This window comes from Biomphalaria glabrata, chromosome 2 (assembly GCF_947242115.1).
Source record: "Biomphalaria glabrata chromosome 2, xgBioGlab47.1, whole genome shotgun sequence".
Classification (NCBI taxonomy): Eukaryota; Metazoa; Mollusca; class Gastropoda; family Planorbidae; genus Biomphalaria; species Biomphalaria glabrata.
In genome coordinates, this window is record NC_074712.1 from 37,084,983 (window position 1) to 37,111,013 (window position 26,031).

The 26,031-nt window shown below is 37.9% G+C and overlaps 2 protein-coding genes across 13 annotated transcripts in view; one reads left to right on the plus strand and one right to left on the minus strand.

The window, feature by feature from the left end:
- LOC106053060 (cytochrome c oxidase assembly protein COX11, mitochondrial-like) overlaps positions 1-9,802 on the plus strand; it is a 31,106-nt gene extending 21,304 nt beyond the window's left edge. For 11 of the 12 annotated variants that reach the window (XM_056020341.1, XM_056020339.1, XM_056020340.1 and 8 more), the window contains exon 6: positions 9,525-9,802. In XM_056020341.1, coding sequence (XP_055876316.1) covers positions 9,525-9,707 — 183 coding nt within the window. In that variant the 3' untranslated portion in view covers positions 9,708-9,802. Of the gene's footprint in view, positions 1-467; positions 7,715-9,524 lie in introns of those variants that run through there. The other variant, XR_001217919.2, reaches the window with a different exon arrangement.
- Positions 9,803-10,739: 937 nt separating this feature from the next.
- LOC106068409 (fascin-like) overlaps positions 10,740-26,031 on the minus strand; it is a 28,138-nt gene continuing 12,846 nt past the window's right edge. Inside the window, exons 2-4 of the mRNA XM_013227793.2 lie at positions 13,725-13,905; positions 13,313-13,611; positions 10,740-12,657 (exon numbers count right to left, since the gene is read on the minus strand). Of these exons, the coding sequence (XP_013083247.2) occupies positions 12,452-12,657; positions 13,313-13,611; positions 13,725-13,905 (686 nt within the window). The 3' untranslated portion in view covers positions 10,740-12,451. The remainder of the gene's footprint in view (positions 12,658-13,312; positions 13,612-13,724; positions 13,906-26,031) is intronic.

Genomic DNA, 26,031 nt, shown 5'->3' on the forward strand with positions numbered 1-26,031 from the left:
CTTTGGATCTCTTCTTCCTTTTCCTTTGGATCCCGTTTTCCATTTCCTTTGGATCTCTTCTTCCTTTTCCTTTGGATCCCGTTTTCCTTTTCCTTTGGATCCCTTCTTCCTTTTCCATTGGATCCCTTCTTCCTTTCCCTTTGGATCCCTTCTTCCTTTTCCGTTGGATATCATCTTTTTTTCTCCTTTGGATCCCTTCTTCCTTTTCCGTTGGATCCCGTTTTCCTTTTCCTTTGGATCTCTTCTTCCTTTTCCTTTGGATCTCTTCTTCCTTTTCCTTTGGATCCCTTCTTCCTTTTCCTTTGGATCTCTTCTTCCTTTTCCTTTGGATCTCTTCTTCCTTTTCCTTTGGATCTCTTCTTCTTTTTCCTTTGGATCCCTTCTTCCTTTTCCTTTAGATCCCTTCTTCTTTTTCCTTTGGATCCCTTCTTCCTTTTCCTTTGGATCCCTTCTTCCTTTTCCTTTGGATCCCTTCTTCCTTTTCCTTTGGATCCCTTATTCCTTTTCCTTTGGATCCCTTCTTCCTTTTCCGTTGGATATCATCTTTTTTTCTTCTTTGGATCCCTTCTTCCTTTTCCGTTGGATCCCTTCTTCCTTTTCCTTTGGATCTCTTCTTCTTTTTCCGTTGGATCCCTTCTTCCTTTTGCTTTGGATTCCTTCTTCCTTTTTCCGTTGGATCCCTTCTTCGTTTTGCTTTGGATTCCTTCTTCTTTTTCCGTTGGATCTCTTTCTTTTTCCTTTGGATCCCTTCTTCCTTTTCCGTTGGATCCCTTCTTCTTTTTCCTTTGGATTCCTTCTTTTCTGACTCTTCTCTTCACTTTCCCACATGTCTCTCTATTGAATGTCATTGGTTTTTTTTAAATGCTTTGCACTTTCTGTTGACTACTATACTAGTCGTGAATATTTAAACTGTGTATGTTATGCTATAATGAACATTCAAACGACATGTTTGATTATATTAAACACTTGCCTACTACATGTTGGGGGTTAGACTGTTTCAGTCACTTTTTGTGTGTGTGTGTGCGGTATTTTAAAGTACATGCTATATTCTACGAATTCTACGAGATAGTAATTTACAGCCTAATCTTTGCTAATTCAGCTTATACCACCACTTCAGTCAATTACAATTTCTTTCCTTTGTTCGAGATACCAAACAAAATAATTTTTGTGTTGTCAGGTAAAAGAAATAATTGAGCAAAAGTTCAGCTTGATCAGAGATTGAGTGTGGGAGAAATCACGTGTACAAACGTTTTACTAGACAGACAGAGTGAGTTGATATAAGCTTTGTACAAATATCCTAGACATTTATTCTCAACTGAAGTTATTTAGTTTGCTAGTCGAGCCTAACATAAGGAACATGTTGCAGATTCTTGTGTCCGTTTCTAGTATACATTCAGTCGTGTTCCCACTTGACCCAAAGTAAGAGGATATAGGCCTACATCTTGTAATGTTGTTGGTTAGTCATTGAGTGTGTGACTGGACCTGACAGATCCACAGTCTAGCAACGTCCCGAGACATGACGTTAAACTGCGCTCCTCTTTCCTTAGCACTTTTGGAGCTCAAAAGTGCCCTACTTCTTTTCTATCATTGTGTCTGCCTCCTCTTTTCCTCAGTCTGCCTTCATTGATCATCACTCTGTCTCCTTATCTCTAAATATCTCACTACGTCCTAGACCAGTCCGTTTGCAGTGGACTGCGACGGGTAAGGGGGGGATAAAGAGATCCTGGTGTTTGAGTGGTGGCTATCTGAGGATAAACCACCACAACACAATACTTTGGCTCCAAGTTCCCCTAGACCCGAGGCCCAGATGGCCCGCTCTGGGTCAATCGGCTGGTCATGCCGAGCGGTGGGCGGTGGCTGTATCGGACACATGTCCGATGCAGCAGCTGACTGAGTATAGCACCTGTGTAGCCCTGGCGGGCTCATTCTGGACTTCCGAATGGCCCGTCCCCTTGTTGGACTCAATGGCGGGTGGGGAGCACAGGTGCCGAATTAACAAGAATATACATGGACAAAAAAAAACCCCAACAAACTACTTGCCCCAGATTTAAGTCTGGGCAAGAGACGCCGCATTGAGGCAAAAAAGGAGGAGGCCACAAAAAGCTGTACTACCTGGCCATCATTTTTGGTGGTCAGGTGCACAGAGGAGGGGAAAAGTCTGACAAAGCTGAGCCCTTTCCTTATCTATAAGGGACTCGAGTCAGTAGTGGGAGAGCCCAAGAGTGTGTCTAAGCTACGCAAATCAATGGAACTTCTTGTAGAAGTAGATGGGCTTTTAAGATGCAGAAGACTCTGTGATCTCCAAGTGGAAGTCATGCCACACAAGAGTCTGAACACCAGCAGAGGTGTAATCAGCTCTAGGGACCTACTGGAATGTTCCGAGAAGGAAATAGTGGAGGGCATTGAAGGAGTCACCCATGCCCGGCGCATTAACAGGCGCAGGGATGGTGAGGAGGTCAAAACCACTATTATCCTCACATTCGGAACTAGGACACCGCCAGAGTATGTGAAGGCAGGATACCTACGAGTTCCAGTGAGGCCCTACATACCTAACCCCATGAGGTGCTTCAAGTGCCAGGGTTATGGACACGGCGCGGCAGTCTGCAAGAGGAACACTGTGTGTGCCAGATGTGCTGGAGAGGGTCATGAGGACAAGGGCTGCAAAGCCCAGTTCAAGTGCCCAAACTGTCAAGCTGGCCACTCAGCCTACTCCAAGGACTGCCCTGTGTGGAAACAGGAGGTTGCCGTGCAGGAGTACAAGGCAAGAAATGGATGTACCTTCAGCCAGGCGAAATCGGCTGTACTGGCCCTACCCAAGGGCCAATTCGGCTTGACAAAGACCTACGCCCAGGCTGTTGCTAAGATAGGAAGATCCATAGCCACACAGACGGACACATTGACCCCACCACCCCCTCCTCCTCCTCCAACTCAGAAGAAAACACCACCAAAGAACACACCTCTGAAGAAACAAGAAAGCCCCGTTGTCATGCTAAAGAACAGGTTCTCTGTGCTCGCTGATGAGAGCATGGAGACTGAGCAGCATGTCAAAACCAATACTCCGGGAGAACCCGGAGACATCATATCTGACACAGGTTCTCCACAGGCGCTTTCCCAAACAGCTGGAGGAAAGCCACAGTTATACCGATACCTAAACCGGGAAGAGACGGCTCTGACCCAGCTAACTATCGACCAATAGCACTAACAAGCTGCATCTGCAAAACCATGGAAAGAATGATTAACAGTAGGCTGGTCTGGTACCTGGAAAGGAATAAAGTGATCTCAAACTACCAGTGCGGATTCCGGCAGGGGCGGACAACTGACCACCTGGTAAGGCTGGAAGCATATATTAGAAATGCATTACTCAGAAGAGAACATCTAGTAGCTGTATTCTTCGATATAGAAAAGGCCTATGACACAACCTGGAAACATGACATTCTACGTGACCTGGCGCTTATGGGGCTTAAGGGACACCTCCCCCGTTTTGTGGAAGAATTCCTGAAAGATCGAAAATTTCAGGTTCGAGTGGGCAACTCCGCTTCTGACACTCATGACCAGGAAATGGGTGTACCCCAGGGCAGCATTCTGTCAGTCACCCTGTTCAACATTAAAATAAATAGCATCATAAATGCGCTGTCCCCTGGCATAGAGTGCTCTTTGTATGTTGATGACTTTGTCATTCTCACTTATGGGAAAAACATGAACACCTTAGAAAGAAAATTACAGTTATGTTTAAACAAAATTCAGGGTTGGGCAAACTATAATGGTTTCAAATTCTCAGACTCCAAAACAGTTAGTATGCATTTTTGTAATCTAAGGGGACTCCACCCAGACCCTGAACTATTTATACACAAAAAGAAGATCCCTGTCGTGAAAACTACAACATTTTTAGGCCTCACCTTAGATTCCAAATTTAATTTTCTCCCCCATATTAAGGAACTTAAGAAGAAATGCCAAAAGTCATTAAACATACTAAGAGTACTCAGCCATACGGACTGGGGAGCTGACAGAGATACCTTGCTGCTGCTCTATCGGAGTCTAATTCGATCCAAGCTAGACTACGGATCCATAATATATGGAGCAGCAAGGAAGTAGTACCTAAAAATACTGGAACCAATACAAAATGCTGCCCTGCGTCTCTGTCTCGGCGCGTTTCGTACATCACCTATCCCAAGTCTCCATGTGGAGGCTGGAGAACTCCCCATGGATATAAGAATGAAAAAGCTTGCAATGCAGTATATAGTCAAGCTAAAATCCAACCCCACGAACCCTGCTTTTGACTCCATATTAAACCCCACAGAGGTAGAATTATACAATCGAAGGCCTAACGTCATACAGCCGTTGGGCCGTCGAATGAGAGAACCCATCCAAAATTTAACCCCACCCATTGACCAAATCTCTAAAATAGAAACCCCTCAGAACCCTCCTTGGCTAATGAATAAACCCAAATTAAATTTATCCCTCCTCAATTTCAAAAAAGAAAATACAGACCCAAGCATATTACAAGTCCACTTTAGGGAACTGCAGGAGAGCTACGGAGATTGTGGCACCATCTACACAGACGGATCCAAAATGGAGGGAAAGGTCGCGTGTGCCTGCTCCTTTCGGAACAAAACAATCTCCCGTAGACTCCCCGATGGCTGCTCCATCTTTACGGCCGAATTGCACGCAATATTGCTTGCACTTATGGCCGTAAAAGCATCAGAAAGGAGGAAATTTATAATCTGCTCCGACTCCAAATCTGTATTGCAAGCTTTGGGGCGGATGAAGACTGACATCCCATTGGTACATAAGAGCCTGAAGCTGTTGGACCAAATAACAGCCGACCGTAGGGATGTCACCTTCATCTGGGTCCCCTCCCATGTTGGCATTGAGGGAAACGAAGCCGCAGACAGAGAAGCAAAGAGAGCCCTAAATCATGCGGTGTCAGGAACCCAAATTCCCTACTCGGACCTGAGACAAAGTATTGCCTCTGCCACCTATCGAGAGTAGCAGAACCGATGGGAGGCTAAGACTCACAGTAAACTCAGGCAGATTGTGGCGGATGTCAGGTGGCGGCCCACATCTAAGGGTCTGACAAGGCGTGGTAGCACAACCATGTCCAGACTTAGGATTGGCCACACCTACATCACGCACTCTTTTGTACTGAAGAGAGAGGAGCCCCCACTTTGCGAGTACTGTGACTCTCGCCTCACCGTGGAACTTATCCTCGTTGATTGCCCCAGATACCAGGATGTCAGGGCGAAATATTTTAGAGTCACTAATTTAAATACACTATTTGATAATGTCGACCCTGGGAAGGTACTGGGCTTTATCCGGGAAGTGGGGCTATCTACGAAGATCTGATTTATGAATTTGTGAACATGCACTATTTACATTAGATTTTTACCAAATATTTAAATTTTTACTACCTTTACTATTTTAACTGTGAACAGACCTTGATTTTAACGATATGACTGTATAGAATCTGGCCCTTGTTGTTTAGAAAGAGAGGGATCCTTAAGGGACTGCAGGCACGACATGGCCTAAATTGTGCCGATGTGCCTCAAATCAAAAATCAATCCACAGTCTAGCAGGGGCGTAGCTAGGAATTTACCATCGTTTGGGGGCCCGGGATGGGGGGCTTGACCTCTCTGGGGAACCCTGCATTTTACGTAATATTTAATTTTTAATGTAAAAACATTCATTTGAGGGGGTCCGGGGGGGGTTCTAATTCTCTCCCCCCCCCCACTCTAGCTGCGCCACTGCAGTCTAGACTATTACATTAGAACATCCCAAGTATCCTCCTTGGACCTCATCGTCTCATTGGGTGTGAGACACCAGCCCCATTGTTCACACAACCATTCCGCACATGATAGTAGTATCATGAAACGAGTGGAATGGGGCTTATAAGTATCTTGAAACATGAGTGGAATGGGGCTTATAAGTATCTTGAAACAAGAGTGGAATGGGGCTTATAAGTATCATGAAACAAGAGTGGAATGAGTCTTATAAGTATCTTGAAACAAGAGTGGAAAGGGGCTTATAGAGTCTCGTGGGGAAATGTTCATTCCAAACACAGTAAGGAGGACATCATTTGGTTGAAAAAAAAGCGAAAGTACTTTTTGTGATTTGTAGATAGACGAATAATAGAAAAACACCAAGAAACACTAGCACGAGAGATAAACCTAGAGAGGCAAACCTGTTAAAAGTAAACCTAGAGAAGTAAACCTAAGCGTTTCAAAGTCCTGTTACTGAACATGTGAAGTCAATGGCATGATGGAACACAAGATGTACGCCAGTGTGAAGAGATTAGTGAGAAACCTTCACGTTAACAGCTGACAGACAGCACAAATATGAGAAGGGAAGATGGAGCGGTAGTTTTTATGGAGTAGACATTCCCTCCCGGGGAAAATGATAAAAAGAAGAGGATGCAGTTGTTGCCAACTCAGTGCAGTCAGAGTGCAAGAGAAAACAATGATGTCCATATAATTGTAAAGTAGGATTACAGCCACATTCCATCTTTATACTGATCATTTCTATGTCATTATTTAACATTTGAATGTTACATTTTTATCTATTATAAAGTTATACAGCATTATCTTCTCTCTTTTTTTTTCTTTGCTTGTGTTTGGATAAAAAAAGTTTGACGTGTAGAATTTGATTGATATCAATATTTTTAGCTTCAACTAGTGACTATGTTATGTAGGCTACATATGTTTATTATTATCGTAAAAAAAATTAATACTAATCATTGAATCATTCTCTAGCACTGTTAATTGGAAACAAAAGTCATTGTCTAGTCCCCTTAATAATGTCCACTGAAAAAGTTTTGTACTGAAATGGCAGGTCTGCAGCAGTACCGTCTCATTGATAATAAAAACAAAAAAAACTTACTCTTGGTCAGTGCTTCAAAGTTTTATGTGGAGTCAGTTATCCCTACGTTTCCGCTAATGTCCAACTAGAGTATATATTATTCTTTTATTCAAATTTGACATCCATTTTCATTTTAATTTTTTTTAAAGTTCAGAGATATTGGTACTGTAGGAAGGCTACTGACAGCAATAGTACGTTTTTATTTTCTGACCAAACATCATTTTTTAATGAGGGTGATGCTTGTGTCTCCTGGACACTAGGTTTCTTAATCATAACTTCTTTTTTTTCATTCATCTCTCTCTTTCTCTCTCTCTCATTTGTGCAGCTTTTTCTTTTTATTCAGACACACCACATGATTTTGGTAATGTGTGCAACCATGACAAATAAAATAACCGTAATTCTCAATGGTATTAAAGGTCGTAATGATTATTTACAGACATATCTGCCCAACTCATAGTTTAGTCAAGTTTTAGAATGAACATAGCAGTGAAAATATCTACAAGAAATAACTCGTCGTTTGTCTATATGACTGGAACTATTAGTAACGTAATCTTAGCATAGGTAGATAGAAACGGGATCGTTCAAATGAGCAAACTTGAATTAAAAAACACCATAGTTGGCAGCACTGACTGGACTGTGAAGATAAAGAAGAGCAGACGATGGAATGAGAAAAGCGGGAGTGACTTCCCCAGTGAGTCATTTCTGACTGGAACTTTTTATGTTGTTTTAAGAATGAGTGAAAACTAGAATCTAGTAACATGTTGACCACAGACAACGAGACAAATATTGTAGCGTTGAATGTGAACTACAATATTTGACATTTGCTCTTGCTTGCAATAGTCAGGTTTTGGAAAAGCACTCCGTTCGTATTTTTTTATTTTTTTTTGAACTGCAAAATATGTTAAAAGAATTCTTGTTCAGTAGTCAGGTGGAGTTTGGCTCATTCATTTTTACGACCAATTACTTCACGATAACATTGTGCAGATTATTGACAGTCTACTAACTAATCGAGCGGTGTGAAGTTGCTCTTAAGTTGGGTTGACTTAAATACATTCAAAACGTATACTTTTGTGTTATATATCGCTACAATTATGTTTCATTAAAAATAAAGGTGGAGTATGACTACATTGCCCTCTTAACACAGACACAATTATATTAATCTAGAATATAGTTTTTTGAGGCTGCTATTCCGCAAAGTTACTAACTCTGTATCGCCTTGTTCTTAGAACTCAGCAGAGATACATATTTTAGCGTGAGAGACAATTAAGAAAGAATATCAATAGATAAGATATACAATTGTATAGTGTCATGTCTAGAGCACAGGGGAATATGTCAATGCTTATAGATTGGATTTTTTCTTCTAATTTTAAGGTGAAATATGATGCATAATTAAATAACAATTCGACTATCTTTCTGTACAAACGTTTCATTTATTTTCTTTTAAAATAAGGATGTAGTGGTCTGGTGCTGATCTTCAATTAATAAATAAGAAAAACATTTTCAAAATTATTTTAAAAAATATTTAGCGTACTTGTATCAACTAGTTTGAATCAGTCATACTATTACATTTGTAATAAATCTAGTCTAACAATACAAAAGCAGTTATAAAAATAAAAAGAAGGGGAACGACCTGAATTCGAACTCCTGGCTCAAGCCAACATGGTAATCACTAACCTAGTGGAGAGCTTATGAACATGGAAGATTGTATAGTTATCTATTGTTTTTATAGTCTCGACCTATTCTTCAGGTTTGTGTTCACTAAGACTCAAATAACGACCTATAAAGGGGACTAATTCAGGTTATACCATCACTTCAGTCAATTGCAATTTCTTTACATTGTTCGAGATACCAAACAAAATAATTTATTACCAATTATTAATTAACTAATTGGCTAATCTTTTGAATTGATTCTTATGTTGTCAGCTAAAAGAAATAATTGTGCATAATTTCAACTTGATCCGAGATTGGGTGTGGCAGAAATCACGTGTACAAACTTTTTACCTGACAGATAGACAGACTAAGTGAGCTTTGTAACAAGTTGATGACTTAGTTTCATTGGATGGTATCCCTTTGTGTAATTTGATTAACTTGATAACTCGAACACCGGAAAATCAATAGCTGGCTTTATCTTTTGATGTGTGTACCAACTCTGATATGTAACGCATAATGCCATAATGTTATTAACATTATAAACTTGAGTAAGACTAGTACATAGTCAAAGACTGTGACATCTAGAATTACAAACAGATATTGACGACCTAACAAGCGAGGGCAAAACCTTCAATGCTTTGACACAAAAACCTGTTTGATTAGTTTCCAGATCATCTTCTTCGTGGTTTGGGGAGCAGAGCGGCTTAAAGGAAAATCTCATTGGTGAAACTTCTATATGATTCAAATAGTCCAACAGGATGTGGCATTGTGTCACCAGTGTAGTGCAGCTACCGTCAGAAATATTGTCTTAAGATGAAAACGCAAGTTTGACTAAATATGATCTATTAGACACCACCAAGTTAAGAGAATAATGACCTGTATTACAAAGAGATCTACTCATGACACAGTTTTGTTGACACTTGAATCCACATGTCTTGTTCACCATTGTGTAGTACCTTCTATAAATGTGTTTGCATACCTTGCATTGGAACTAATGAAAATGTCTTGAATTAACTTCCCAGGTGGACATGCCCGTGTTCTTCTACATTGACCCGGAGTTTGCTGAAGACCCAAAGCTGGAGCATGTTGAGAGCATCATGCTGTCTTATACATTTTTTGAGGCCAAGGAAGGCTTGGCACTCCCACTGCCAGGTTACCATCAGCCACACATGACGGCGGCGCCTGCTACAGTCGCAACACCTTGACGTTTTTAGTACCCAGCCCTCCCTCCCCCCAAGTTGGATGTCAGTGTGATTGGTTAACTTAAACTGCCTATTAAATTTGTATTTTGAATCTTAAACATTGTTTCCTGTTTTATTTTAGCTAGTAGTATTAGCAACAGAAACGAAACCTCGTCGTTTTACACTCTTAATGAACTCATGACATGGGCTGGTATCTTGAGGCTCTTAGACAATACACGTCTGCTCAAACACGGTCACATAGTTAGTTCAATTGAGGCTTGGCTTAATTAACTTAAAATGTGTATGTGTGTCTCTAATGCTCATAGTGGAGTCCATATTTGACCCATGTTGATCAAACGAGTTATTATAGAAGCTGTCTTGAACAAATAATAGGCCTACGTTAAGCTTTTTGGTGGTATAGTAACTTAGTAATCTTTAGATGTGTATTATTTAATCCTGTCTTTAAAGACTATCCACTCATTTGACAATGAACTTTCCTCTTGTCATTCTGAAATACATTTTTTAAGCTCTTATTTACTTCCTTTCTAGGAATTCGTTTCTATTCTTCTCTAAGCCTCGCTAGATTACTTTGGGAATGGACACTTTATTTACGTTTCATGAACTTATTAAAGCAACAGGCTACTCGTTCAAATTTGACAAGAGCTCATTTCCAGCTTACAAAGAGATGCCACAGGGTCCTGAACAGCATCAAAAACTCTAGTTGAAATGTAAAGTACTAGTGCACTGGATACAAGATCAGAGGAAAACACTATCTTTTCAGAGAATTGCGCACAAAAACTCGAGTGCATTACATGTTTGTAAATCTAGGTCTTAACTATGGTGGGAATAAAAGTCTATATTAGAGAGAGTGCTCGCTACTTTGTTAAATAGGTCAAGGTGAGCAGGCTTTTCAAGTATTTGCGTTTCGCCTAAACTGATATTTTTTTTAAACATTTGCATATTTAAGAAAACATAATGAAATAACAAAAAACAAAATGCGCAAGACAAAAAAATTTTCAATTAATAGGGAAGATAATGTATACACAAAACAAACTCTTAGGATGAAAGCAATTTTATTTCAAAAGACTTTCAAGACAAAATAAAAACATTTGAGCACATAGACCATGACCTTGGACAGACGTCTGCAAGAAGTTTGCCATTCAATCACACTTCTACATTCAAAGTTCAAATTCAAGCCAATATTAACTTACAAAAGTAATAGCCTTTAAAGTAGGGCACTACATGTATAGAGTTAGTTCTCCCCCCCCCCCCCCCCAAAATCTTAATGCATTGTGAATCAGAGATGAATACAAGTTTCAACTTTTATCCAAAGCTTTATTCTAAATTAATGCTCAGTTTCATAAAATGGCTCAAATAAACGAGATTTAAGTCAAGTAGCCAACATTTTAAGTAAACATGTTCAAATTAAACAGAATCAGTTTAGAATTCTAAAACACAAAAATTAGCATATGGTAGTAAAGATGGTGAAATTTGTACTATTTTGTTTTGTTTTTATTACACAACACTTGAAATAAAAAATGTAGTAAAGTTATCTATTGTACAAGAAAATATCATGAGTAATCTTATACTGAGTCCAATAAAATGAGTTGAAGGAGGTTAAACCTTCACTAGACTTGTGAGAAAGACTGTTCAAGAAAGTGATGCAACAAGGAAACTGTATGTAATAGCATACTAACTTAGTGGTAGACAGAAATAAAGGAACAGAAAAGTTGAACAAATACATTTGGGGAGTTTTCTGGACAAGTACAAGCATGTCATTATTCATTGGTCGTAATAGTAGTAGAGTTGGCAACACACTTGGATACAACATGACAAGTCATCTAATCTAGCTGACTCAATATGTACATAAACAAACATAGGAAAATAGATTTAAAATCAGAAGACACAAAAGGGATACTATGTTCCCAATTAGAATGCTTAAATGCTAGACAATGTTAGTTGAACAATTTACAGTTGTGACAGCCAACATTTCCAGACTGATTTGGAATGGGTCAGGTTGACATCTACAGGACCAAAGCAATTAGTTAAAAGTTTTATATTAAAATATGAAAAAAAAAAAATTGAGCATTTTGTTGTGTTGACAGATCAAAATATAAAAATAAAAGGACAAGCAACAGTAAAGAAAACAATAACACAAATTGTTATTTGGGTAAAGAGTTGGTCAACCTATACATTCAATGCTAAGTCTTGATATGTATAGAACTTGTATAGCTAGTTTTTACAAAAACAATCTGCCAGTTAAAAGTTAATGGATACATCTTGCATATTATGTTGAAAACAGATAATGCTTTTAGACATAAACATAAAACCAAATGTCAAAATGAAAACAATAATACATTACCAACATGCACCCTTTGAAATCAGTTAAATGCATAAATAGTGGTCAAAGAAACATCAATAAATGACATGAATTAGTTAAAAATCCTGAAAATAAAAAATAAGTTCTAAGAATAATTGTTTCAAGTTACATTAAGTATATAAAAAGCTGACATTTCTAAATATAAAAATATTTGAAACATGGTTACCAAAATATTTGTGATCCTGGAAATAATGCCTTCATTGGTTTGAACAAAATTAAATTTAAAAATTGTATATCAAAATACCGTATATGAATATAAATATAAAAAAAAAAGTCGTAAGCCTTGTTTGTACACTAGCAACTTAACTATAGTACAAGGTGTACAGCAATGGTGTACTCATTCAAAACAGTCAGTGATCAAAAATGAATAAATTAATTGGACTGAAACTCAATATTCCCAGAGCATGCTGGCATCCAATTCTTGGCCCACAGCTCTGAACAGTCCATTATGCTCTCCTTTGAGGTAGCATCCATTGGGTGCCTTAATGCTGAGGACAGATTGGCCTTTGGGCTCCAGGAGGAAGGGCACTGGTGTGTCTCCATCAGCAACAACAGAAGCATCTTCTGACAGTCTCCAGTACTTGTTGTTGGAACCTAGATAATAAAAAAACAATTGAATTTACCTCAGTTATCTGTTTACTTCAGTTATGTGTGTCTACTTTCCTGTTTTGCAGAAACATATTAAACTAGAACATTTTATTTAAACATTCAAAGTTTATTGTGTTTGCAATTGAAAACTTGTATGTCTCTATAATATCAAACATGGATATTAATCAATAAGATTAGTAAGTAAAATGGTGGGATGTGTGGTTGAGTGTCAACAACCTTATGGCTACCTATCAAGGAGACATCCTGACACAGCTGAGTGGCTTAAGTCAGCAAGGACATTTTCTCCACTGGTCCACAAAAGAGATTGGGCCCTAGTGCACTGAGCATGCTATAAGAATGAAAAAAACTTGCAAAAACTATTTTTCCAACTTGAGAAAACAATGAAAGGCTGATAAATTTTGTATCAAAATTTATAATTTAATACTTGGATCTCAATTTAGCCAAAAGACATGTATAATAAGGCTTAATGAGCAATTGTCAATGATGTGTGTCACTTTTAAATGTTTGTCTTCATTAAACCTATCACTTAATTAAATCTTGTAGGCCCTAATCTCATTAACCAGTGGCATTGTCAAACAATGCAGTTAACTAACAATATTCAGTTAAATTCATTATATTAATTAAAGATACCAGGCCCTACCTTTAATAAAGTAATGTCCATCATTGCTGGACTCTAGGTAGATTATCTCATAGTTTGTTTTGCTACACTGGACTTCAGCCTTGGCTGAAGACTTAAGTCCAACAAATCCATGCTCATTCTTCAACAGCAACAATGGACGATTGATTATCTTCACATAAAATTTTTCTTTATTTGTTACAGCATCACTGACACTGACCAGCTGACCAGTCTGGCGGCTCTGTATGTATTGACCTTTATTGGATTTGATAGCAATAGTTCCATCGCCCAGCCATTCAACAATAAACTGTGTGTTGGGGTTACTGTAAATATGTTTTAAAAAGCCCATTAATATAAGAAACATACAATTAATGAAAAAAAGGCAACAATTTATAAATGTCTAAATTTAAAAGAAGATTATATCAACTCCAAGTACCTTCTATCTCTAGCTGTAGACTGTATGCCTCCCAAAGGTTCCACTGTCCAATAGGTATTGTCCACTGTTCTAAACCCCCATTTTGCAGGAGCATCTTCAGTCTGTGGAACAACTAATTCCATTTGAAAAATTTCTTTATTTGTATCTTCAGCTTCATCTTGATTGGCAGTGACATCCACACCTGTTAAAAATCAAGATGAAAATTAAATATTATTGATCAGCAGCGGGACTCTTCAATTCACTGTACCAGTATATCAAAAATGTCTTGCATATTAACCAACTTACAAGTTACATTGAAATATTTTAGTAGATGTTAACGTTTGCCAATATGTTGAGTTGGCCTAGATTACGGCTAAGTTACGGGTACAGGTAAAGAATAGTGACAAGAGTTCAAGGTAAAGCCAGGTAAAAAAAGGTAAGAGCATTTCTCTCATATGAAATAAACTTCATCACTTCGTCTCCATATATATAGTTGGAAAAAAAGACTGGGGGAATGGAATGAGAAATTGTTAAAAAGTTGAAATGATAGCCTATTTTTTTGTGATCTAATGTACAACTCTATATAAAAGGAAACCATTGTGAAACGAACTCTTGTGTAATTTATCTATGGCCTACAATAAGTTCATAAATGAGGATACTTTTGTACTAGCCTTAATCTCTTTCATGACCCGAGAACAGGGTTTGAACTCGGGACCATCGAAACAATAGAGTTCAAAGAGCATACCACCTATGGTTTGATTTAATACAAAAAAATCTGCCCCTACTTCAATAGGCCTAATAAAAGTCAAAACATATCTCCGTCAATGGACTGCTTATTTGTAGTCCCGTTAGAGAAGAAAAAAGTCAAAAAAAGAGCTAAAACAAGATGGCTAACAGAATGTTAGCCTGTTAGCAATGTGTGTCGTGTTGACATCGGGTGCTATGTTAATAGTACAGGCCAAAGAAAACTGAACCCATCCAAAGAGGCAAGGAATTAAGCAGCCAACAAAACCAACGTTTATTGACACGTCCAGCTAGTCCAGTGGTCAACATTTTGTTGATCTACACCAAAGATGTAACTGCGAGCTGAGTCTGCATCGAACATTCCTCTTGGCTTTCCGATTCAACAGCTTTGTCGTGAAAATAGCAACTCATTATCTGGTGCTAATCACAGGATTCTATTCAAGTCAAGTGACGTGGGCCACAGACATGATTGGATTGGATTGGAGAAATGAGCTTCTGGTGATGGGATAGCAGGGAAGAATTATAAAGAAAATATGGTCTTACTGTTAGGGAACCAATATATACATTGTTGTCTGTGAGTCAATACGGTCTGACACACTGTTAGGGGAACCAATATACATTGTTGTCTGTGAGTCAATACGGTCTGACACACTGTTAGGGGAACCAATATACATTGTTGTCTATGAATCACTATGGTCTGACACACTGTTAGGGAACCAATATACATTGTTGTCTATGAGTCAATACGGTCTGACACACTGTTAGGGAACCAATATATACATTGTTGTCTATGAGTCAATACGGTCTGACACACTGTCATGGAACCAATATACATTGTTGTCTATGAGTCAATATGGTCTGACACACTGTTATGGAACCAATATACATTGTTGTCTATGAGTCAGTATGGTCTGACACACTGTTATGGAACCAATATACATTGTTGTCTATGAGTCAGTATGGTCTGACACACTGTTATGGAACCAATATACATTGTTGTCTATGAGTCAATATGGTCTGACACACTGTTATGGAACCAATATACATTGTTGTCTATGAGTCAATATGGTCTGACACACTGTTATGGAACCAATATACATTGTTGTCTATGAGTCAATATGGTCTGACACACTGTTATGGAACCAATATACATTGTTGTCTATGAGTCAGTATGGTCTGACACACTGTTATGGAACCAATATACATTGTTGTCTATGAGTCAGTATGGTCTGACACACTGTTATGGAACCAATATACATTGTTGTCTATGAGTCAATATGGTATGACACACTGTTATGGAACCAATATACATTGTTGTCTATGAGTCAATATGGTCTGACACACTGTTATGGAACCAATATACATTGTTGTCTATGAGTCAATATGGTCTGACACACTGTTAGGGAAACAATATACATTGTTGTCTATGAGTCAGTATGGTCTGACACACTGTTATGGAACCAATATACATTGTTGTCTATGAGTCAATATGGTCTGACACACTGTTATGGAACCAATATACATTGTTGTCTATGAATCACTATGGTCTGACAATCAAATCAAATCTAGCAGCAATGTTAACAATATACATTGTTGTCTATGAGTCAGTATGGTCTGACACACTGTTAGGGAAACAATATACATTGTTGTCTATGAATCACTATGGTCTGATACACTGTTAGGGAACCAATATACATTGTTGTCTGTAGAGTCAATATGGTCTGACACACTGTTAGAGAATAATAATGTGCACTGTGTCCATACGTACAACGAAATCTGTGTTCAACCGATACGTTTAAGTTTAATCAAATCTAGCAGCAATGTTAAACTGAGCACGCTGACCTGATGTATATACAGATCTAAAGGATAGCACTGGTACGGCCATTACTTGACAATTGTGAATGACAAAAATGACATTTAGACATTTCATTGTACTCATTCCACCACATAAACAATAAACAGCTAACACACACACACAATCCGTTTTTTTTAAACATTTATTTAACGAATATATAATATTTTTTTTACAACTCTTTATAATGGCATGATGTAGGCCTATTTCTAGAATATTACTTCAAATTACTTCTGATAGTTGAGTTAACTGGAACGAGATAGATAGATAGATAGATAGATAGATAGATAGATAGATAGATAGATAGATAGATAGATAGATAGATAGATAGATAGATAGATAGATAGATATTCATATATAAAAGCGTTGACTGAAATGAGAAATAGTTTTGAAACTTTTGTGTTCAAGTAATAGGCTACAGTGGCGTAACTAAGGGGGGGGGGGGAGGGGGGGAGAAATTTAAAATCCCCCCGGGCCCCCACCTAGGGGGGGCCCCCAAATGGGTGTCCGAAATTTATTTTTAAATACATAAATTAATATTTGATTGACAAATAGTGTCAACGGGTGTCTTTTTTTTCAACATTTATGGATTAAAAATTTATCACAAAGACTAAATCTAGATCTAGGTCTATCAGTACGTTGACTTTGTTGACATTTTAAAAATATATTTTCCCACAGAGATCAAAGTTTTTTTTAAAGTTAGTTTTGCATTTTAAACTTTGTTGCCACGAATAAAACTGCATGATATACAGCGAATTCCAGGTATCTTGTTACCTTTACTAATAATAGATCTAAATGGCGAGTATTTTATGGCTACACTAATTAACCTTGAAGCAAAATTTACAGAATCGAGTATAACAGATCCAAAAGTTATTCTTAATAATGCAAGAATAGTCCATTATTCGGGTTTGGCGTCTATAATTTCAGAATTAAACTTCACACTCGAGTTATTACCCCTCTATTCATCTTTCCTCAATCCAATGGAAACTCTATTTTTATTTCCATCTAATCCTTTTGCTTTCGCACAAAACATAAACAACAAACAATAACGTAATATCATATAAAATTATCACATCCTTCCTTTTGAAGTTATTATCACGCCCTTCCTTTTAAAGTTCTTAAGAGTGATATCTACCATTTGCGGGGCCCTATGCAAAGCGGATCGCGCGGGGCCTAGTCTGGGTAGGGATGAGAATAATGTCAAAATTATTTTTTTTTTAATTAGAAAATAGGCCTACTTTCGTCTTTGCAATACATTTTTATCAAATGAAAGCTCGCAATGCCACTTTTTATTTATTGGCACCCCAAAATGTCAATTTCGTCATTCTTCGGGAGATTTGAATAAATTCAAAAAAAGTTCAGGACTTTATCGTATATTTTGCCTTTTCATGAGATTTCCTGGAGGCCCTGGAAAATCAGGAGGTCACGAAAACCCTGTTATTTTATATACGTTATAATGGTTTAATTTAATAATGTACACTTAGAATTAGCGCGTGTCCTATGAAAGCGCGGGGCCCACTGCGACAGCATAAGCTGCAGTGGCCTAAGGCCGGCCCTGTCTACTAGGAACTTTAACAATTCGTCCACTTCTGGTTGTCTTGACTGGCACAACAAGTTCTCTAGACGTTGGTCTATAACTGTCTGTTTCGTTTGTTCCAACAGTTTGCAGTTCATTGTCTCCATCCGTATCATAGTACCCAGAGATGTCTTCATCGAAACTCTTATTCAAAAAGCGTTGATTTCTTCTGTATGTTTTTCCATTTGTCTTTATGATGTAAAATCTGGGTGCTGAATGTTTTTTATGACAACTGCTTTCTGCCATGTTTGACCTAGACGAACTCTCCGACAGAATAATCTTTAGGTAGTCTTGCTTTTGCATTGTATTTCACTTTGCTTTTCATCTGTCGTTCGTTGAGTAATGTCTCTGCATTTTCAGCTACCGATGGTTTCAATAGTTTGGGATCAGTTCGAATGATTCCCTGAGTCTTCTACTCGTCACCAGTTGTGATGGTGAATACGGCAGTCCACTTATCGGAGTATTTCTATACTCGAGCATAACGAGATATGGATCTTTCCCACTTTTGTATGCTCTGAATCCTATTGCTTGCGCACAAAACATAAACGTAGTACCATATAATATTAGGACAAATCTTCTTCATGCAGTGGAAAATTAAGAATTTTTTGCCTATCTGAAATTCTGGTCAAAGCTCTTGCTCCCAATTAATATAGTTCGGAAGAAACTACAAAAGTCTGGACTGCATATACGGAAAGCTGCTAAAGAAATTAAAACCCTTTCATGCTTTCTGCAAAATGATGAGAAACTGACAAAAACCCAATCCATCAAAAAAGCAAAAGAAGGTAGTGAATACTATGGATTCCGTGTAATCCCTGTGGGAAGCGTGGTTGAGAGGCTAAGTGCGCTTGAACTTGGCTTGTCTTGGCTACCTAGAAGGGGACTCGAGGTTCGACACCCGACTCGGGCAGAGTTGCGTTTACTGAGCGCCTAAAGGCAGAACGGAAAACCAATTCCTAGATTGGACCAAAGCGATCTGAGCATGCTATAATAATAATAATCAAAACAACCAGAAGAAAGAAAAGACTTGATGGGAAGTTGAGTTCTAATGTAGGACTGTCAATAGAACTGCAATTCAAACGTGTTGCGACAGAAGTGCTGGACAGATTTCATATGGAGATGAAGGGCAGATTTCAAAGGCTGGAAAGAAAATGGATACCTTTGGGTTTCTTCTTGAACCAAGACACCTGTTAGATGAAGACACGCTTATGACAAACTGTGCTACTTTTCCTGTTTGTATGATGAAATAAATGGAAAATCGCTTTTTCAATGATGTCATTGATGCACGAGCACTTTTCATCAACAAACCAGTAATACAATCACCAATAGACATATTGAGGAAACAGGCTTCATATGGTAATTACGTGTGCTCAAACTTTGCAACCTCCTCCGAATACTGCTAACTCAGGCCACTTCCATTACGTCATGTGAGAGATCATTCTCAAAGCTCAAGTTCATCAAAAGCTATCTCAGGAGCACAATGACACAAGAAAGGCTTATCATGGCTTTAATGTCAGTGAAGTCACAAATACTAGAAAGTATCGATGTAGTTGATGTTATAGATGTCTTTGCTGCACAGAATGCACGACGTGAAGCGATATCAATTGAGATTTGTCACTTGTGCATTATTTAACTAATAAACAAAGCTTTTATTCATTAAAAGAGTCTTGATTACTTTTTGTTAAGTTTACTGATATACTGAACCAATTTGATTTGGGGCTTATATATTTTTGCGTACATTATTCCATGTCATATGTCGAATGTCAAAATGCAAGGGGCCCCCAAAGAGGTCAATCCCCCCGGGCCCCCAAATCCCTAGTTACGCCCCTGATAGGCTATTTGTATTCTGAGTTTTGACACAGGAAAAAGAACTAAGGCAATTGATATCACTCCCTCTCTGGTTTCTGGTTGGGATTGGAGTGATTAAGTCATAGCTAAATTTGAAGAATGCTCAGACATTTCTATTTTAAAAATATTTGAGAGGGAAAACAACAAAGTGATCCAACCGAAAAAAAAAATTCTGTCTAGAGATTTTGTTTGTTGTTTGCCTGAAAGCTGTTCGAAGTGATTAGATATAACCTTTTAAAGAGCCAGTACTATCGACACCATGTTGGCATAATGTAAATTGCAACTATTCAGCACGTGTCGATTGGAATGAACAGGTCACGCATGACTTTGCATATAAAATATTAAAAAAAAAAAAGATTGTTTCATGGCAAAGACAAGAAAACGTTGTCATCCCCTGAACTATACCCCAATGAAGTCTCCGCCACCACATAACTTGCTCTAGACATCATTTCAAAGAATACAGAATAATGGGTTCCAGCAACTGGCAGGAAAAAAAACATTGCTAGGAGTAACTATAGTTTTGGGTTCTTTTTGTTTTAATGGGGGAAAAAAAGCGGGAAAAAAAGGGGGGAAATACCACATATCCCTCATGAAATTTGATGACTTAAAACTTAAGTTAAAAAAAAAAAAAATTATTGGCTTTTGGCTACGTTTATGGAATATAGTGGCTGTATCAGAAGCGTAGCTAGGGTGGGGGCACTAGCGAATCCAGAACTTTGGAGTCGGGGGGGGGGCGATTTTGTTTCAAACCCTAAACCTAAGGCCCAGTAAACCCTAACCCTAAGTATATACATATATTAGATTTTTTTTTAAAAGCAGTGTTTCTCAACCTTTGTAGAAAAAAAAAAGAAACAAAGAAAACAAAAAAGGCCTTTCTATTCACAGCTGTAAGCTCCCCCAGTGGGGTCCGAGGCGAAGCCCCGACGCCAAAAGCGTTTTCTTGCATTCTTCACATCAGAAACGCATTCCCCTGACATCTACAGCTCATTATTCATCCTAATAAAAAGAACCTTTTGATATTTTTTTACTTTAAAAATATTCTAATATGAATTTACAGGCCCTTACTTCATTGCAAATACAAACGATTAGTTCCTTGAAAGGATACCTCACATATTTAGATTAAGGCTTTGAAATCTCCGCCGAAACAAAAATATTCGAAAAAAAAATTTAAAAAAACAGCCATCTTGAAGCCTTTCTCTTGATAGCTAGATGGTTTCTTAAAATAACTAAGATAAATTTGAGTGCTAAACTCTGTCGCCATATTTGACTAACCTACCCCCCCACACACACACACACCTCACCGAATCGGCTAAGATACCAGAAGTGCAGCGATAAAATATAAAAAGTATATAGTAATTCAACTAATTTTGTTCACAAACTTTGATTTCTAAATAAAAGTAGGACCGCCCCCCCTCCTCGAAGGGTTTAGGTAAGAGGGGCAGTAGATGTATTCGCCCCCCCCCCCCCACCCAATTGGCTAACAGGGAAACGACATAATATAAAGATCGGTTAATCATATCAGTATCAAGTTTTAATTATAGATATTTAATTGATTCTGTTAACAAGTTGTGATTTCTACAAACAAATTGGACCGCCCCTCCCACTCGAAAGTTTATGATTGGGGGGTGGGGGGCAGGATTGATGCCATCGCTACCGCAGCATCCCACCAAACATACTAGAGGGGGGCGGGTGAAATAATCTAAAAATAGATTGAAATATAAATAGTAAAAATTATTAACATAACTAATAATTTCGTATAAAAATTGTGTGATTTCTTTACTAAAATTCGTCTTCCCCTCCCCGAAGGGGAAGGGGGGGGGGAGATCGCCCCTACCGCCCCTCTAGATCCGCCAGTGGGTGGTGGAGGGAGAATTTGAAAATCCTCCCGGTCTCCCACTTGAGGGGGCCCCAAACGAGTTTTTTTACATTAAATATTATGCAAAATGCAGGGGCTCCCAAATGATGACTAATACCTAGCTACGCCACTAGGCTGTATCTTGGAAGGGGGGATTTTAACAGCTTAACTCCTCTTTGTTACGTTTATGGAATTATGTGACTAGTTATTCTTCAGTTATTTCATGAAAAAAGGAAACAGATTCTTATGTGCGATTGATCAACTAACAGACCGATATATATAGCTTTTCATGTATAAACAAAGAACTATATATTCAATAATTCACGAAATAAATCTATTCCCTGTTAGTTTCCATTAAGATAATATTTCGAAATCATAGATCGAAATAATTCACGTCTATTGATTTTAGTCATCTTATGCACATCTAAATAGATTGATTTTGTTTTTAAGTATCTAAAGAATAATAATTATGAGAAGAGAGTGCTCTTATTTTCGATGTTTACTACTAGATCTAGTGATCTAGATTCTAGATCTAAACATTAAATTATATGTTACATAGGTTAGGGTTGGACTGGTTGTCAGAGGCTATTTGAGCGTGACCTCCTATGTCGAAGGTGCCGATTGAGACGCATGCCATAAGGAAGCATTTTATAGGTAGTGGAGTGATTACATCCATTAACACTTCCGCAAAGACAACCTTGCAACTCCTGGCCTTCGAGTGTGGCTCAGATATTGAGTCCGGCGGAAGGCCTGTTCTCACTAACAGAAGGAGCAAATGCGAGTAACTGGCGCCTAAACTAGTAAGCTTCGGGCAGGAGGGGCTCGTAAGCCATGGCTGGCTACCCACCTAGGAGAAGGAAAACTCTGAATTCAAACCTCTGCTGCCTTGCAGCTATACCCAATCATGGGAAAGGCTTCGAGAGTCAACCCTGAGTAAAAAGTGAGTTTTTGGTACATAGGCACAAGTTAGGCCATGTCGGTGAGGAAAAATCAGGAGCTGGCGACCCTAAGACAGTTTGCAGCACCCAGTGCTACACCCTGGCAGAACCTGCGACGCCGCTGACCCCAAACTGTATCGACATTGCCGTTCCTTTGCATACATCAGCTGCGTGGAGTGGGGGAAACTGTTGTGGGCGACATCGTTCCGATCACAGCTAATGCCCAGGCATTCATCTCATTTCCATGAGACGATCTATAGTCGCTTCGCGACTGAAGGAGGCCAAGTAGGTTAGGGTTGAAAAAAAAATTACTTCTTATAATTACTTTACAAATCAACGTCTTGTTTCATCTTTTTAAAAAGTTTTCCACTAAATTTTTTTGTAATTTTAAAAGATCTTCAGAAGTCCAGTCTAGATACAATATATATAGGTCTGTGGCTATAACCAACTGTCTGCCTACTGCACTGTCACATGAACGCGGTTAGAACAAAATCGAGAGAACTAAAAGCTACAAGAATTTGAAAGATTAGATCCATAACGATGAAACATGTTTTGTTATTGGCATATCAAGACTTTATTACAGGTAGGCCTACTTGAGAAGAGGCACGTCTTACAAATAATGTCAAGTTCAATATGATTCGTTCCTTTTTTTTTTGTTTTGTTTCTAGAGCTTGGATGTCATTTTCAAAGGAGAGGTCACTGCATGAGAACTGCACTCAAACTCTTGAGTACACACCCACCATATTGCCTAACACATGCCGAAACTGTTTAGTCTAAACTAGACTTTGGCATGTGGAATCTGGAAACTTGTTTTCTAAAAATAAATTTAAGCCTATTTTATAATTACATTGAATTTTTTAAAATCCAATTCAGTGAACGTTCTTTAAAATTCTTGTATGTTGTAACTAGATCTAGTGTAACCTCAGTTTCCCAGTTTCTAGAGATGTCTTCTAAGCACCCAACCACCAAGTAAGAATTGTTGCAGACTAACAATGATGGTAAATAGTCCTCATTACACCCTTCACACTTAACTATCAAGTTTAAAACCCAAACACACACAAACATGACAGTAAAAAAAAAAAAAAAAAAAGGTATAGCAAACGTTTTAGAGTCAAACCAGATAACTTAACCTTTGACTTTATTGGTGCCAAAACAAGATCGAGATGAAATTGTACAGCTCTTTCTAAACACACTAACCAGTTTCCAGCACGATAAGCTTTTATTTGAGTGGTAACAAATGCACATGCTTTAGTATTTTCTTGAATTGAAATGTAATAATTATAGGCTATCTACACAATGTGTGCCTTTTTTTTTACAGTAAGAAGTGAGATTTAAATATTTATAGAACAACAGAATCCTTTTTCAAACTTTAAGAGCCTTTTTATTTCATAGGATGATCATTTTAAATGTCCTCCGAATGACTACGGGTGAAAAAAAACTTTGCCTCTCTGGAATAGAAAGGTTCTGATGGGTCATCAGTGTGGTCAAATAAAAAAAAAAAAAAGTTGGATCGATCAGAATTTAAAAAAAAAAGCAATAGGTAAATACAGGAGTAAAATGTAGAATTCTGTAGCTATTCAGCTGAGTGATGATCACACTCCTGCCACATCCATTCATGATCAGACTATCAAGGACAGGAAGTATTCCTCTCATGTTCCATCACTTCTATACAGGGGCAGACAATAGCCTTTCCCTCTTTCCAACTCACAGTTCTATTTGTCAAAGTAATTACATGCGTGTCAGAGAGAGAGAGAGAGAGAGAGAGAAAGAGAGAGAGAGAGAGAGAAGGAGAGAGTAGATGACCTTCCATTGGGGTAGGAGCACAGGCCATGCCTACTCTAGTTTAGGGTTTAAAAAAAAATCAATTTAGTTGCAGGAAACCTCCATGCTAACGCTTTTATTTAATGTAGCCTTGTGGTCTCTAGTGCACAGCTAGGCATGACAGAAATGTGAGAACAAAATAATGTAGGGAAATAATTACATTTTGTTAACAGCTACATTTATTGCCAACATTGCTTATAATGGCCATCATACGAAGATAATGAGTTGGTCATCAAATGGGTCCACTTGACCAGATGTTAAAATTGTGTAATTAAGTTTCCCTGTAATTAGCCATGGCATAAATGCGTGCAATGGTTGTAACATAGCCATTAACTTGGTAGTGCAAGATCCCAACCCATACATTCATGTCAAGAACATCTATGTCTTAGTACAGCTAATGCAATTTGCACGCCATCGATCTAGCGAGTATCTAGAATGTTTCACCAGCGCCCAGGTTGGGGCATAATATATAGGCATACATTTTAGCACCCTGTGTTTCAACCATATATAACTTACATTTCAAAGTTTCGCTTTGATAAATATTGCAAGAAAATGAACTCTTGTAGAATTTTGTATCAGAACAATTCCAAAGAAAGGACGATTAGAATCATTTCTGCGTTGTTAAAGATCCTGATTTTTTGTTTCTGGGTTCTTTCCTAATCTATGTAGTTAATGTAGACTTGTTGTTTGAAGTAATCTGCTAGTTAATGTGGACTTGTTGTTTGAAGTAATCTACTAGTTAATGTAGACTTGTTGTTTGAAGTAATCTACTAGTTAATGTGGACTTGTTGTTTGAAGTAATCTACTAGTTAATGTGGACTTGTTGTTTGAAGTAATCTACTAGTTAATGTGAACTTGTTGTTTGAAGTAATCTACTAGTTAATGTGGACTTGTTGTTTGAAGTAATCTACTAGTTAATGTGGACTTGTTGTTTGAAGTAATCTACTAGTTAATGTGGACTTGTTGTTTGAAGTAATCTACTAGTTAATGTGGACTTGTTGTTTGAAGTAATCTACTAGTTAATGTGGACTTGTTGTTTGAAGTAATCTACTAGTTAATGTGGACTTGTTGTTTGAAGTAATCTACTAGTTAATGTAGACTTGTTGTTTGAAGTAATCTACTAGTTAATGTGGACTTGTTGTTTGAAGTAATCTACTAGTTAATGTGGACTTGTTGTTTGAAGTAATCTACTAGTTAATGTGGACTTGTTGTTTGAAGTAATCTACTAGTTAATATGGACTTGTTGTTTGAAGTAATCTACTAGTTAATGTGGACTTGTTGTTTGAAGTAATCTGCTAGTTAATGTGGACTTGTTGTTTGAAGTAATCTGCTAGTTAATGTGGACTTGTTGTTTGAAGTAATCTGCTAGTTAATGTGGACTTGTTGTTTGAAGTAATCTGCTAGTTAATGTGGACTTGTTGTTTGAAGTAATCTGCTAGTTAATGTGGACTTGTTGTTTGAAGTAATCTGCTAGTTAATGTGGACTTGTTGTTTGAAGTAATCTACTAGTTAATGTGGACTTGTTGTTTGAAGTAATCTACTAGTTAATGTGGACTTGTTGTTTGAAGTAATCTACTAGTTAATGTGGACTTGTTGTTTGAAGTAATCTACTAGTTAATGTGGACTTGTTGTTTGAAGTAATCTACTAGTTAATGTGGACTTGTTGTTTGAAGTAATCTACTAGTTAATGTGGACTT